Source organism: Equus caballus, chromosome 1 (assembly GCF_041296265.1).
Source record: "Equus caballus isolate H_3958 breed thoroughbred chromosome 1, TB-T2T, whole genome shotgun sequence".
In the NCBI taxonomy this organism is placed as follows: Eukaryota; Metazoa; Chordata; class Mammalia; order Perissodactyla; family Equidae; genus Equus; species Equus caballus.
The window spans coordinates 154,197,104-154,212,174 of NC_091684.1; the positions used below are offsets into that span (position 1 = coordinate 154,197,104).

General features: G+C 37.5%; 1 protein-coding gene across 11 annotated transcripts in view; it reads left to right on the top strand.

The window, feature by feature from the left end:
• Window positions 1-14,523, top strand: part of CEP152 (centrosomal protein 152) — a 92,313-nt gene extending 77,790 nt beyond the window's left edge. For 7 of the 11 annotated variants that reach the window (XM_070271334.1, XM_070271351.1, XM_023617852.1 and 4 more), the window contains exons 22-27: window positions 3,401-3,568; window positions 7,579-7,675; window positions 8,227-8,330; window positions 10,114-10,270; window positions 10,518-10,621; window positions 13,165-14,523. In XM_070271334.1, coding sequence (XP_070127435.1) covers window positions 3,401-3,568; window positions 7,579-7,675; window positions 8,227-8,330; window positions 10,114-10,270; window positions 10,518-10,621; window positions 13,165-14,207 — 1,673 coding nt within the window. In that variant the 3' untranslated portion in view covers window positions 14,208-14,523. The remainder of the gene's footprint in view (window positions 1-3,400; window positions 3,569-7,578; window positions 7,676-8,226; window positions 8,331-10,113; window positions 10,271-10,517; window positions 10,622-13,164) is intronic. The other 4 variants (XM_070271365.1, XM_070271360.1, XM_070271379.1 and 1 more) reach the window with 1 other exon arrangement.
• Window positions 14,524-15,071: the final 548 nt, after the last annotated feature.

Consider the following 15,071-nt stretch of genomic DNA (forward strand, 5'->3'; position numbering starts at 1 on the left):
GAATATTTGATGAATGAATAGTTTAACTTAATGACTTAGAGTTGTCATTATGAAAAATAGTGATTGTCTTGTACTATGGCCCCTTGAGGTATTAAGAGCTCACTGAGAACTATCGGGCTTCTGTTGCCTCTTCGCTGGCATTTCTGAAGCGGTAATTGGCATGTCTTTTATTGCCTCCAATCCTCTTTTAGGATATTGGCCCCTTGTATCCTGCTTCTTCCCTCCACATACAAACACATACACGCTCTGTTTCTTTTCTGCTGTCTCCATTGTAACCTGGAAAAGAACTAAGATTTACCAAAGCAGATCATAACTGCTGAGTCAGTAACCTTAGTTTCCACACGTCTCTAATTCAGCAAGCAGCACTACCAGAATTCTAGAGAACTCTGCCTTTCCTAAGAAGTCAGTTGATGGTTATTTTTCTCCTTGTCCATAGACCCTTTTCCTTTATTTCTAGGTGCTAGACGGTTGAATATCTATTGCCAATGATGTACCTGGTAATACTACCTTAATTTGTATTTTGCTTCTTTCTTTTCAATGTCATTTTATGTCTATTGTTATATCTGGAATAACCTGACAATTATTTTTTTAATTTGTGAAATGGGTAGAAAGAAGTTTTAGATATAATTTGGCCTTGGGAAGTCCTATCAATATGAAAGAAATCAGTTTTGACTTAAGACAAATCAGACTATAAAAGGATTTGTTTTTCTTTCTTCAATCATTTTTCCCTAAAAGCAAACACGTTAAATTCTTTAGAAAGGATTAAATTATCCGAAAGATATATTAAGTGATAAGTCCTTTGCAATCCTGCCACCAGAGAATACCACTGTTAATTGTTTGGTTATATTCTCCCAATATCTTATAATTTTTAAAAAATAATTTAAGCATTAATTATGAAATACTTGATACATGCAAAGAATACATATAATGCACATATAAGTTATGAAGCCTAACAACCAGGAATGCACTATATGACTTAAAAATAGAACATCGCCAATATTGTTGAAGATCCTCGTGTGCTATACCACAGTTTCATCCCTGTAAATTCCCTGCAATCTGAGGTAACAAATATTCTGATATTTAAAAATTACTCTTTTGCTTTTCTTTATGTTTTGACCAAATATATATATTCTCAAAAAGCTGTTGCTTTATTTTGTTTGTCGTCTAACATTATAAAAATGGTTTAATACTCATTATAGTCTTTGTAACTTGCTTTTTTCCACTTAATATCAAACTTCCAAGATTTGTCTCTATTAATGCATATAGCTCTAATTCATTCCTTTTCATTGCTGTATAGTAACCCATTGTATGAACATACTATAATTTATCTATTCTCTTGTCAGTGAGCATTTCACTGGTTTCTAGTTTTACAACAGTATCTTAAATGAAAAATATGAATGCCATGTATGGTACCAGTGTGATGCTTCATTAATCCTTTGATGCTCATGAACATAGATGGCACTATTTAAATGAAACTCAAAAGTCAGGAGAGAGTTAAGAATAATTTTGCTGGACCAATGATTTTACATCAACATTTTGGATATTGGCCTCTGAGTCTGTGCCAGTTTATATTCCTACTTTATTATATCGATTTTGTTAATAGTAATAATCTACTTTTTGTATCATTTTTATATATTACTTAAATTTTATAAATTCTATATATTACTAATAGCAATAGCTATTACTTATTGTATATTTGTTCTATGCCAGGTACTGTGCTGAACAATTTTTATACATTTATACCTCCTGACAGTTTTAAATCTTTTTTCACTTGGAGACAATTTCAAACTTACAGAAAAGTTGCAAAAATAAAAATAATTGCAAAGAACACTCCTATACCTTTTACCTGGATACATCTATTGATAACATTTTACCTTATTTTGTGCTCTTCTGTTTGTATGTGCATGTGAACATTTCATTTTTTTCCTGAACCATTTGATGATGTTATATTCGTTGTGCTCTTTTACCCCTAAATATGTCAGTGTGTATTTTCCAAAGATAGGAATTTTTGTTGTATAACTTTCATACAGTAAATTTCACATTAGATGAAAATGTATCGATCTATTGTCTGTATTCTAATTTTCAATTGACCCAATACTGTCTTTTACAGCATTTTTTCCCCTACAGAAAGGGCATTTGTCTGGGGTCAGGTATTACGTTTAGATGTCATGTCTCTTTACTCTCCTTTCCTCTAGAATATTTCCACAGCCTCTCTTTACCTTTTACGGCACTGACATACTTGAGAGACATATTCTCTGCTCTCTCCAACACTACCTTTCCCCTGGCTTTTAATAGAACTGTCCTCATTTTGAGTTTCTTTCTTCCTGATTAGATTCAGGGTGTGTTTTCTTGGCTGGAACACCGCACAGGTGACATGTTATCACATGTGGAAGTGCACGATACCCATTTGTCTTTTATTGGGGAGTTTATTGAGCACCTGGTCAAAGTGGTGTCCAGTTTCTTCACTGTATAATTACTGGGTTTTTTTCCCTCTTGAAACTAATAAGCAGTCTGTGGGGAGACACCTTTGAGACCATGAAAATGTCCTTCTCCTCATTAAAACTTTCCCTGTATTTACCAGTCGTTGATGATACTTCTCTGATCCACTCTTTACTATGGTGGTTGCAACATCAGAATTTTTCCAACTTCAGACCTCCCTCCACTTCTACCCGTTGGCACTTGGCATGTTGTTATAATCAAGAATCTTCCCCTCTAGTTTGTCTGTGTAGTTATTTATTTATCTGTCTGTTTATGTATCTGTTTGTCCATCTGTCTAAGTACCTACCAACTTACCCACCCATCCATCTCATTATCAGTAGGATTATTGTTCTGACTCATGGGTTTCTGTTTTTTTCAATACTTTATAATTCATTATTATACTTAATTGGTGTTCAAATTGTCCCAGATTCAGCTAGTGTAGCCTCTTCAAACTGGCTCCTATGTCCTTGTGATTTGCCTGTAATTTCGAGTAATTTCTTACTTTCTGGCATAGCAAAATATTCTAGTTTCATCTTGTATATCCCCTGTCTCAATAATGGAGTCAGCCATTTCTTGACGATTCCTGGTTTTTTATAGTAGTGAATGATATTCAATACTAACATCTGAGCATTATGTTTCATAGCAATTTTTTAAATAGATGATATTATTCAATTTTATGTATTAAAAAACTTAAGTCTCAGAGAGTTTAAGTAATACACTCTGAGTCACACAGCCAATTAATAGTGGAAACAGGACTTAAACCCAAGTCTTTCTCTCTCAGGTGTCATTCTCTTTTCAGTTACACTGTAGCCTTTAGTCATGTCACTTGGTTTCTTTCCTCTCTTCCTTCCGTCCTTTCTTTCTTTTTGGTAGTTCTTGATCTGAATTGATATAAAAGTTTGCTATCATTTAATTTTTGCAGATAAGAAAAAGACCCTTGAAATTAAAGATTCATACTGTGGACACTGCTTCCAAGAACTTGAAAAGACAAAGCAGGAATGTCAAGATCTGAAAAGAAAACTGGAGAAATGCTGTAGGCATCTTCAGCATTTAGAAAGGAAGCACAAAGCTGTAGTGGAAAAAATTGGAGGTTAGCATTTGAAGTAGCACAGCTACCACTGTAAATCCCTTTGATCCTTGTGGAAAGTTTCAAATGTGGCATTTTAATTAATGTGGGCACTGATTCTCTTTGGGGATTAATGTAAACTAATTTGGACCTTGTTTTTCTTAACCAAAAATTGTTACTCAACTCAAAAGAGGCAAATTGGAGCTCTGATTAAAAGGTCACATTCTTTTCTTCCTTTTTTGATTAAACAGATATTGAGTGCTCAATATGTATCAAGCAGCGTTCTAGGCACTGGGGAGGTAGCGGTGAATATATCAGACAGAATTCCAGTTCTGATGGAGATGTACAAGACTCTGTTCCCTTTCTTCACGAAGCTTGTCATCATGTGAGGAGAACTAAAAACAGATTAATGAATAATTGTAGCATCAAGTGCTACTGGCATATGTTTGTGTAAACTTGGAAGAAAGGATGTTAAGTAGCATCAAGTGCTACTGGCATATGTTTGTGTAAACTTGGAAGAAAGGATGTTAAGGATGTTCTGGATGTCTCTTCCAGAACAGACTGGAAGGAGGCCAGACCAGACCCATATGCCGTGAACAAAGGCATATGGGTCTGGTCTGGCCTCCTTCCAGTCTGTTCTTCACAATGCTCAAGGGAGAGTTATCTGGAAGGGGTATCTTCTGCCGGTTCCTCTTCCTCCTATTAGAGTTAAGGAAGGCTGGGCTAAGCCTTCAAAGATGACAGCGTTTGCCGAAGAGACCAGCATTCTAGGCAGAGGGAGAAGACGTGAACAAAGGCATATGGGTCTGGTCTGGCCTCCTTCCAGTCTGTTCTTCACAATGCTCAAGGGAGAGTTATCTGGAAGGGGTATCTTCTGCCGGTTCCTCTTTCTCCTCTGAAAAAGGGAAGGGTGGGTGCTCCCTCTTACCTTCACTATTCACTTATATCCCGTGCTCTATAGTCCTTACATTTGAAATATTTCAAATGCCTGAACTGGTCAGGAACTTTCTTTTGCTGCTGGACCTTGCATACAATGTTGTGACTCCGTCCTACACTTCACCCTCTCATTCCCATGTTGGCCCAACTCTTCTCATCCTTTACAACGCAACTGAGAAGAGGCCTTATCTGCAGAACGTTCCTTGGTTTTCCTGTCTGAGTTAGATGGGCTGCTTCTGTGTGGCCCCATGGTACATGGCTCCTCCTCTATTACTATTCTGTATTTAGTTTTTTAGTTACTTGCTTGATATCCTTTCCAACCTATAAGTTCCCTGAGAATAAGGAATATATCTTATCTTGTTCATCGTTGTAGTCATGGTGTCCACTACACACCAGACAATAATAAATGAATGAAGGACTGAATGCAAGGGTCCCAAATAATTGCATCATGCAGAAAAGACCAGGTGAATAGGCTCACTTTTTTCCTACATTCACATCTATCACTTGCCTGGACAATAGTCACCTCCTGACTCTTTCTGCTTCTAATCTTGCCCCTCCAGTCTGTTCTCCATCAGGCTACAAGAGTGACCTTTCAAAAATGTAAATTGGATCAGGACACTGTTTCGTTTAAAGCCCTTCAGTGGCTTGTGTGGCCCTCACTATGAAATACAAACACTTAATTTAACGTAGTTTAAGAAACCTTTCATGATCCAGCATCTGCCAGCCCCTCAACATCGTCTTCCCCCAGCCTTCTTATTCTCTCATAGAGAATTATTCTCTTATTCTCTCATTCTCTTTTCTCTGGACCTCTTTTCATCTCTCCCTTTACCAGGATGTGTCTTTCCATTGACTGGACCGTTCCATCCTAGTCCAGTCCACATTGCCTGGCTGACTCCTGCTCATCTCTCCCCCAGTATGTTACTTTTCAGGGGGTTTCCTAACCACCCCAGACTGGACTAGGTTCTTCTGTTAGATATTCCCCACAGCTCTTAGGATTTTTTTTTTTTTTTAGATTGGCACCTGAGCTAACATCTGTTGCGAATCTTCTCTCTCTTTTTTTTTTTTTCCTTCTCCCCCGCAAATCTCCCCAGGACATAGTTGTATATTCTGGTTGTAAGTCCTTCTGGTTGTGCTATGTGTGATGCCGCCTCAGCATGGCTTGACGAGTGATGCCATGTCCATACCCAGGATCCGAACCTGTGAGATCCTGGGCCACCAAAGTGGAGCATGCGAACCCAACCACTTGGCCACGGGGCTGGCCCCACAGCTCTTGTGATTTTTTTTTTTTAATTTTATTTTTCTCCTTTTTCTCCCCAAAGTACCCCGGTACATAGTTGTATATTGTTCGTTGTGGGTCCTTCTAGCTGTGGCATGTGGGACACTCCCTCAGCGTGGTTTGATGAGCAGTGCCATGTCCGCGCCCAGGATTCGAACCAACGAAACACTGGGCCTCCTGCAGCGGAGTGCGCAAACTTAACCACTCGGCCATGGGGCCAGCCCCAAGCTCTTGTGATTTTTATAACATTCATCACCCTTGCAATTAAGTCTTGTTGTATTCTCTTCTGGAGCGTAGATTTGATAGTGACAAGGATCAAGTCTTGTCCCAGCACTTAGCACGGTCCCTGGCATCATAGCACCTTTGGTAAATGTTGTTGACTAAGAGAAGCCACCTACTTCCACCTACTGCTTACTAAGTCTGTTACAGATAGATAATAATTAAGGCAAGAAAGGGTTTTAAGAATTTTGAGATAAACATTTCAACAGTTATAATTCCCATGGTGATTGCTTAGCTTTTGAGTAGAGGCCGGGAGAGTAAATGAGATATTTGTCTAACCATAGATGTAGATACAATGTAGCTGTTGTAAAATTTGTTGAAAATCAATAAAATTTATTTTACGTAATAAAATGACAAGGGCAGTTGGATGTGATTATTATTTATAAATAATATTTAGCACCATACATTGTGATCATGGAATAGTTATTCTACATAGTGCTTTTTGACGCTGATGTCTTCTGTAATTCATAGACCTAGAAATAATCCAAGAAAGTTGATCCTGAGCTCAAAACAATGGGCTGATATAAGGGGTCAGGGTCAGAATTTAAGTCATTTTTGATAGCTTGATTTCAATGTTTGTCTTAATGTAAATCTATTAGTTGATAATACTTTTGCTATTGGGGTGGCTTCTTTTTTGTTTCTTAAATTCCATTTTCTACTGTCTTGGTAGTGTTTATTGAAAAGTGATGGAGTAAGAGTGAGTGGTTTAAGATATACAAGTTAGATCAATTACTAGGGGGAATAGAAGCATTCATTCCCTAACTTAATAGGGTGGGTTGAGAGGGTGGCATAGCAGGGAACATGGGGTGCCGTGTTCATATTTATTAAACATTGGTGTTGCCAAGTCTTGTATAAGGTGGTGTGCTTGTATTTTATTTCTATTATAATCTTCAAGGTAGGTAATATTCTCCCCATTTTACGTATGAAAAACTCAGGTTCAGGAAGGTTAAGTAATTTACCTAAGCTCATCCAGCTGGTAAGAAGCAGAGCTAGGAGTTAAACCTACGTCTCTCTGACTCTGAAATCCATGCTTTGTCCTCTGTACCACATGGACTCCATCAGTCTCCTCGTCCTCTTTTTAAAGGTTCAAAGAATTGAAAATCTTATGTTAATTCTGAAAATGGCACCTACTTAAACTTAATTTTCTTTTTATCTTGTATTGAGGTGCTTGTTCAAAGATCATTTGCATGAGCATAGACTGTACACCAGGATCCACGAGGAACATGAAATTAGAAAACCTAGTGTGTTTCTACAGAACTTCAGTCTAATTGGAAAGCAAAACACATGCATGTGAAACAGCTGGAAACCTACTTCAGGACAGTGTGTCACCCAAAACAAGATGATGGTCGAATACAGATTTTAAGTGCTGAGCAAACAGAATGGCGAGTGGTCAGATTAGAGTCCATCAGGGAATGAAGGACACGGGGAACAACTGGAAATTGGGCGGACTTCTCTCTAAACATTCGCACTGGGAACTTAAGGGAAAGGAAGAGCGAGAAAAAAGAGACTAATGGACCACTACACCATTATCTTTCTTTTTCAGAAGAGAATAGTAAAGTTGTTGAAGAATTAATAGAAGAAAATAATGACATGAAGAATAAATTGGAGGAACTGAGAACACTTTGTAAAATACCACCAAGGTAGACTTTTACTATTTAAAAAAATAGTTTATTTCTTGCATCTTTAAATGTTTTATATTAATTATATCAATATAGCATACCAAGAATATCAATTATTGTTATTATTATACAGCTGAAAGTATAAAAAAGGAGAAAATCTTATCCCCAGAAGATACCCTCTGTTAACATCCTGTGTTATATCATTTAAGCCCCTTTATACACGTGCAACATGTGCACATTTTAAAAATTGAGATTATTGTATAAGATATTTTGTAACCTTTTACTAACTTAATGATATAAGAAAAACATGTCCCCTTGTGGTTAGATATTCTCCTATAATATGCTTTTCAATAGCTGCATAGATTTTCATCATGTGGATTTATTAATTTAAGTAACTATAACATTTAAATTGTTTCCATTTTTCTCCTATTTTAAATAACTATATAGTAATCCTCCTATATGAATTTTTTAGCACATCTCTGTTCATTTTATTGGAATATATAGATATATATTTTTTTCAAATGAAGTTTTCCACTTAAAATCTCTGTTTTTGCAATCTTTGGGTTTTTTAGGTCACTGTCAGAAGGGGCCGTTGAAAATGCTTCCCTGCCATGCAGTAGGGTGGCCTTGGAAGAGCTTCGTGGGCAGTACATTAAAGCTGTAAAAAAAATTAAGCGTAAGTCCTGAAAGAGATTCCCAAGATTTTAAGGTGGTTTGGGCATTTTTTGCTACTAGCAGTCATAATTTGGGGGAATTTTCCAAACTACCTTGTTCTGGGATCTTACGTGCTTTTAGAAGAGATCATTGATACCTTTTCTAAATTATGCAGTAATGGATCCATTTCACCCAAGTAATATCTTTTGGAAGTGACGTGAGGGTAGAGTTATTTTTTTGTTAATTATCCTGTTTCTTTTTTGGACACTAATATTAAACTAACAATTTTATAATCTTACAACTTAACTAATGCCAAAGAAAATGTCATATCAATTATTGCTTCCTACCATAAACTTTTAAGGACCGTGGAAAATGGATCTAGTTAGGCGTTGTTCTGTTATTTCTTGTTATTTGGTTAATGGATTAATCATTGACGTAAATTTATCAAGTCCTTTGCAGCACTAGGAGACGCAGCACACCCTGCAGGGCATTTCTCTGGTTTATGCTTTCCCAATAGATTACCTCCTGGTTTTTAATCACAATGTTGCATAGATTGTATTTTTCTCCCAGAACAATAACCAGTGTTTATACAGGAGAAATGTATGTTTGTCTCCTAAAATTGCATTCATTTTTACTAAAATGAGCAGAATGGTCTCAAGTTCCAAATATAAGTGATGGATCATCAGAATCATGTGTGGATGTTGAAAAGCCCACTCAGTATCAGTGAAGAGAGTTTGCTCTTCAGTTGTTGCTGGTGCTAACAGAGGCCATATTACTGCAAACAAAGCAACTGTTTGTTAGCAATCATCTTAACTGGGAAGTGAAATTTTAAGCATGTTTTTAAATCCTAATATGACAACGTGTGTGTGTGTATTGTTTTCTGTTTTAGAAGTTGGTTGGAGCTTTTGTGTTGATATGTATTCCATTTTAATTTTTCCCACTTCAAATAATAAAAATAGTCTTCCAGTTAGTATTTTGGCGTAGAACATCTGGTTTTCAGGAAGAGCTTACTGATATCGAGGGAGATTCCTCTGTGAGTTGGATCCTTAATACGTAACAGGGATGGTGATATTTTAGAGGGAGGCTGTAGCCCTGGAATTAGTAAAAAATTGTTAACCTGAAATAACGGTAGTCCCAAAGCACGTTGAGTTAAAGACAAAAAGCAATCTTGAAATAGACTATTTTTCAATGTAAATTTCAGAAGGCACCGTGAGTCTCCTCCCTCTCCTGCAGTAGCATTTTGTGTATATCTCTAATGAATGCTAATGTTATATTTAGTTGGATACTCCTAAGTACTGCTGAAAATCGAATAAGTAATGAAACATTGATTTTCAGAGCACAAGTCAACAGAACAATAGGAGTCTCTTCAGCTCATGTCGCCTCCTTCTGTCTTTTTGTGTCTGCTTCCCTCTTCCTCTCTGCCTCACCCTTTCTGTATATTTTTTTTTTCTCTTCTCTTAACCGGATGTAATATATGATGGAAATGTATAAGCTTCTGTGCCTCTTATTTGTGGTGTTTTCTTGCCTCCGTATTTCAGAATACGACAGAATTTCCCTAGGGAATATGCTATGTTTCTCTACCATATGTGGCTGTCATCATTCTAAAAGCACTTTTAGATTATTTCTCCTTTGAGTCTACCAAAATGTTGGTCTGAAATACTCCATGTTATTGATTGTGGAAAAGTATAACATTTAAACTTTACCTCCAGTCACTTCATTTCCCAGAAAATTGGTCTGAAGTCTGCCTCTCCTGTTTTTGAAAAATGCTAATAAACATGCATTTTGTGGGGATCCCCCTGCCCCAGGTGACATGCTTCGTTATATTCAGGAGAGTAAGGAAAGAGCTGCGGAAATGGTAAAAGCAGAGGTACTGCGGGAACGTCAAGAAACTGCCCGAAAGATGCGCAAATATTATTTGACTTGCCTCCAACAGATTTTGCAAGATAATGGAAAACAGGAAGGGTAAGTTCAGTCTAAACAAACAGTGTGACCTGAGAGCACAGGACAGCATGTTGTCATTTTCTAAGCATTTTCCTTAACCGCAAAATTAACCGTTTCTGCATGATCAGCCATTGGGTGTTAAGAGAGGCTTGTGTCTCTGCTACCCTAAATGTTGGCAGAGCTAATAGGAAAACAGGAATCCTGGGGCTAAGGAAACTCAGTTTTTCCTTTAAACTGTATTAATTTAACATTCTGGAATTCCCCACAGGGCTGAGAAAAAGATTATGAATGCTGCTAGCAAACTTGCTACAATGGCAAAATTGCTGGAAACGCCTATTTCTAATAGATCCCAGAGCAAAACTACACAGTCAGGTATGTCAAAATGAATCACTCGAAGAGTTTCTCTCTCCCTTCTTTTTTAGCTGTTTAATATTTTTAGTATGAAAAAAAGCAGGAATGTAAGGATTAAGAGTTAATTTATAAAGTTGTATGTTTTACTTAAATTGGAAACTTATACAAAAGAGTCTAGTTTCCAGTTCAAGTAGGCAGACTGAGCATACCCATCAGCTTTCTATTGCTGCTTCCATCCCCAGAAATGATAGAAAAGATTTTAAACAACAAATAAAGAAGGCGGAAAAGAAGAAATTATAACTGAATTTTAAAACATTTCAAATGATAAACTAGAAGCTGTGAGAAATCCCAGAAAGAAAGAAGATAGTATAAGATTGAAGGTGGAAACCTCAGTTCAGAACTGCCAGAAGAAGACAGCTACAAGTAGGGGCAATACTGAAACTGTTCCACAGATGCAGGTGGCATGTTCCAGAAGTCATAAGCCTAGGGGATAACAATGGGGTAATTAGTTGGTGTTCTAGAGCAACAGTAACCAGGCAGAGTCACCCTCTTTATTTCTTTTTCTACTCTCCCTTCCCCAACCCTAATATTGGGCAGAGTAAGAGCAGCAAGAACAGAGAATCTGGGAAAAGGACAGTGCTCTAGATGACTAACCACAGCAAGGAGAAACTGAGAGCCTACATGCCTAGGGTGCCAGCTATTACCCTGCAGCTTGTTCCTTCATACTCTGCTCCCAACTTCTTTAAACAAGCAGTGCAAAAAGATACCGCACTCAGGACATCTAAAAGATAAGCATTCAACCAAGAATCACCATATATTTATAGAAAGCCAGCTCCAGGAAGACAGACACCAAACTCAAAACAAGGCAAAATAAAAACCAACAGATCTTAAACCTAAGGAAATACAATTACTAGAACAAGCAATAGGACCTGAGAATGTTAGAAAAGTATAGTATTCTCAGAAAGACCTAAGAGAATATTGTAGAGGAAACTAACAATACGCTAAGATTTTTACTATTTTCAAGGAGAGGGATTGGGTACTGATCACTTCACCATTACTAGAAAAATACAGGTTTAAATACGTATCTTAAAATTTGAGGATAATTGGTAGAGAAATAGAAATAGAATACATAACTTTCAAACTAGTAGGGGAAAAACTTGGAAGAAAATGTTTTTAACCTAACAGAATCAAGAAATAGAAAAAATACAACTAGAAAGAATGGATAAATAGAAAATAATAGTAGGTTGAACCATCAACAATTACACTAAATATGAATAGGTTAAACTCATTAAAAAACCACAACTTCTGGGGCCAGCCTGGTGGCGCAGCCTGGTGGGGCTGCTTTGGCAGCCCGGGACTCACTGGTTTGGATCCCAGGTGTGGACATGGCACCGCTTGGCAAGCTATGCTGTGGCAGTTGTCCCATATATAAAGTAGAGGAAGATGGGCATGGATGTTAGCTCAGGGCCAGTCTTCCTCAGCAAAAAGAGGAGGATTGGCGGCAGATGTTAGCTCAGGGCTAATCTTCCTCAAAACAAAACAAAACAAACCCACAATTTTCAAACAGTTTTTAAAAATCCAGACATACATTATTTTTACAAGAACATCATCTAAAATTCAAAATAAAGGGATGGAGAGTGATATACCAAGCAATGCAGTGTTGATATTAGATAAATCATAGAGTTAAATACATTATTAGGTAAATTAGAGTTAGCATTAAAAGGGACCAATGTGATAGTTCATAATGATAAAGGAGCAGCTTCCCAAGAAGCTACGAATGGGTTCTTTATATACGTAGTAAAATAGCTTTAGAGTGTGTGTGTGTGTGTGTGTGTGTGTGTGTGTAGGTGTGTGTGTGTGTGTAGGTGTGTGTGTAGGTGTTGGGATTCTTCCAGCAAACTTGGTTCATCAGGGGCCGGCTCAGTGGCCGAGTGGTTAAATTCGCGCGCTCCGCTGCCACGGCCCAGGGTTCGGATCCTGGGCGCGGACATGGCACCGCTCATCAGGCCACGTTGAGGTGGCGTCCCACATCCCACAACTAGAAGGACCTGCAACTAAGATATACAACTATGTACTGGGGGTGGGGGGGGGGGCGGCTTTGGGAAATAAAGCAGGAAAAAAAAAAAGATTGGCAACAGTTGTTAGCCCAGGTGTCAATCCTTAAAAAAAAAAAAAAAGGAAGATTGGCAAGAGTTGTTAGCCCAGGTGCCAATCTTTAAAAAAAAAAAAAACTTGGTTCATCAGAAACTCCATGCTTGGCATCAGAGTAGGATTGAAAACATTGCAGTTGGCTCTTGAAATACTGTAGCATCATTAAAGAAAATAATAGATCAGGTAGATAGCGATAATATATCAGATTTCAATAACAAAATTACCTAGCTTTATCTAATCATTATATGTAAAAGAGTATTTTAAAATGTCCAGCATTGTTGTATTTTCTTTGAGAATGATTAAAATATATGTATTCTTTGGAAATACATGAAAAAAAATTTTTTTTCTCTTCTTTCAATGTTAATTTTCTCCTAATTTTATTTTCCCCTGATTTTCTGTTTTGTTGTGTACAGGAGAACTGGCTCTGACTTCAGAGATGGTGATTGGAGTTGAAAAATCAAACAGAAATGATGTGAATCAGAATATACCATGTCAAATTGAAAGCAAATCAAAGAGTGTAAAAGCCAGCCCCAGGCATATGTGCGACCAAGTTCCTAGGAGGAGGGCTGCTTGTAACTTAGAAAGGCGGTTGGAGGACGCAGAGCACCGGGACGTACAACATGTTGGTTCCAAAGGGTCACATTCAGACTTTCAGTCCGGGGACAACAGTTACAAACACCTAGACATTTTGCCAAGGAATGTTCCTCCTGAGTTTGTTCCTTGTGAAGGTGAAAGAGGCTTCGGTTTGTGCAAGAAGACGGACCTCCTCAGTGATGCTGGCTCCGGATCACTTCTGCCTTCAGCCGCATACCCCTTTCTTGGATCCTTAGGAAATAAACGCTCACCTAGATATACCCCTAGTCATTCTGAGTCTGGATCCACACATACAGCCTTTCGAGGTCCTGATGAAAGACTTGGTTTAAAAGTATATAAGTGTAACCCATTAATGGAACGTGAAAATGCTACATCTGAGAAAAGTCAAAGTTTGGGTGTTCAGGAAGCTCCAGTAAAGGATGGAGGGGACCTTAGTGACTCCATAGGCTGGCATTCCAACAGTGCCACTTTACCCTGCGACAGCCGTGAAGGGTCATTTTCACAGGGTAGGCCACAAGAAACTCTGGATACACTGGCTGAATCTGTTAATTTCAGACAGTTTCCGGCAGCCAGTTGTCTTTCAGATCCAGGGAAAAATAACACGATTAGTCGACCAATGAAACATCAGAGTGGTCACGCTCCAGACTCGTCAGAGGCAACCACCTCTTCCCAGCCAGGGAAAATCAGCGTGACTCTTGGCCATCCACCGCCCCGTCAGGCTGATACATTAAAGTCAGACTTCAAAAAACTGAGAAGTACAGGATCGTCTTCAGTGTGTCGGCAGCCTGCGAAAAGATTAATCCCTCTTCTGTCTAGCCAACAAGATAGTGGCTTTGATAGCCCGTTTGTCAATCTAGACTAATTGTACAGTATTTAAGAAGAATCATTAATATATTCTCAAGAACACTGGAAGAGAAGACTTCATACTGAAAAATTTGTGGGCTTTGCCTATTTTGAGATGTTTTAATAACATCTGACTATCATGAGTAAAGTATTCTCATAAAATAACTTGAGATATTAATGTCGCCTTAATCTTCCAAAGGCCTGATGGTGTGTGTGTAATCTGCTTGTGTGTAGTGCTTATATTTGTTTGCTAAATCATCTATTTTTATACTTATGATTATATTAGTTCTCCATGCAGTGTTAAATTATTTAAATAAACTTGCGTATGGTCTGTAGAATTGTTATACATTATTTTTTCCTTCATAATATAGAAATGTTATATTGACATGTTTGAAGTTCATCCAGAAAAAAAGAGAAACTTTGATGATTGGTGTGTATGATCAGCCAAATTTAATTTTTGAAATTAGCCATGTTTAATGAAGCTATAGATTTACTTTAGACATACTTTTCCTGGAAATATCTACTCAAAATTTTGATTCTTTCATTTGGGAAAAGAGGTTTTGCCAAGATTGCCACGAAATACATAGCTGTATCCTGGTTTCATTATTTAAAAGTTTTTTTTAGTTGACATTTGTGTTATTTCAGATCTCCTGTGACATCCAGAGACTTTCTTTGTCTCTTTTATGGTTTCACAGTGTTTCTTTCATCTGAAACATTGCCTTTTAAAAATGGAAATAATAAACTTTATCATGTAGCAAAAAATTTTAAACTATTAGATTTTTATATTCATTTATAGTGCAGAATTGGCTAACTTATTAATGCTGTGGGTTGAAGGTTGTAATTCTAAACCATGCAGAAATGTTTCTAGATTAATTTTTTTTCA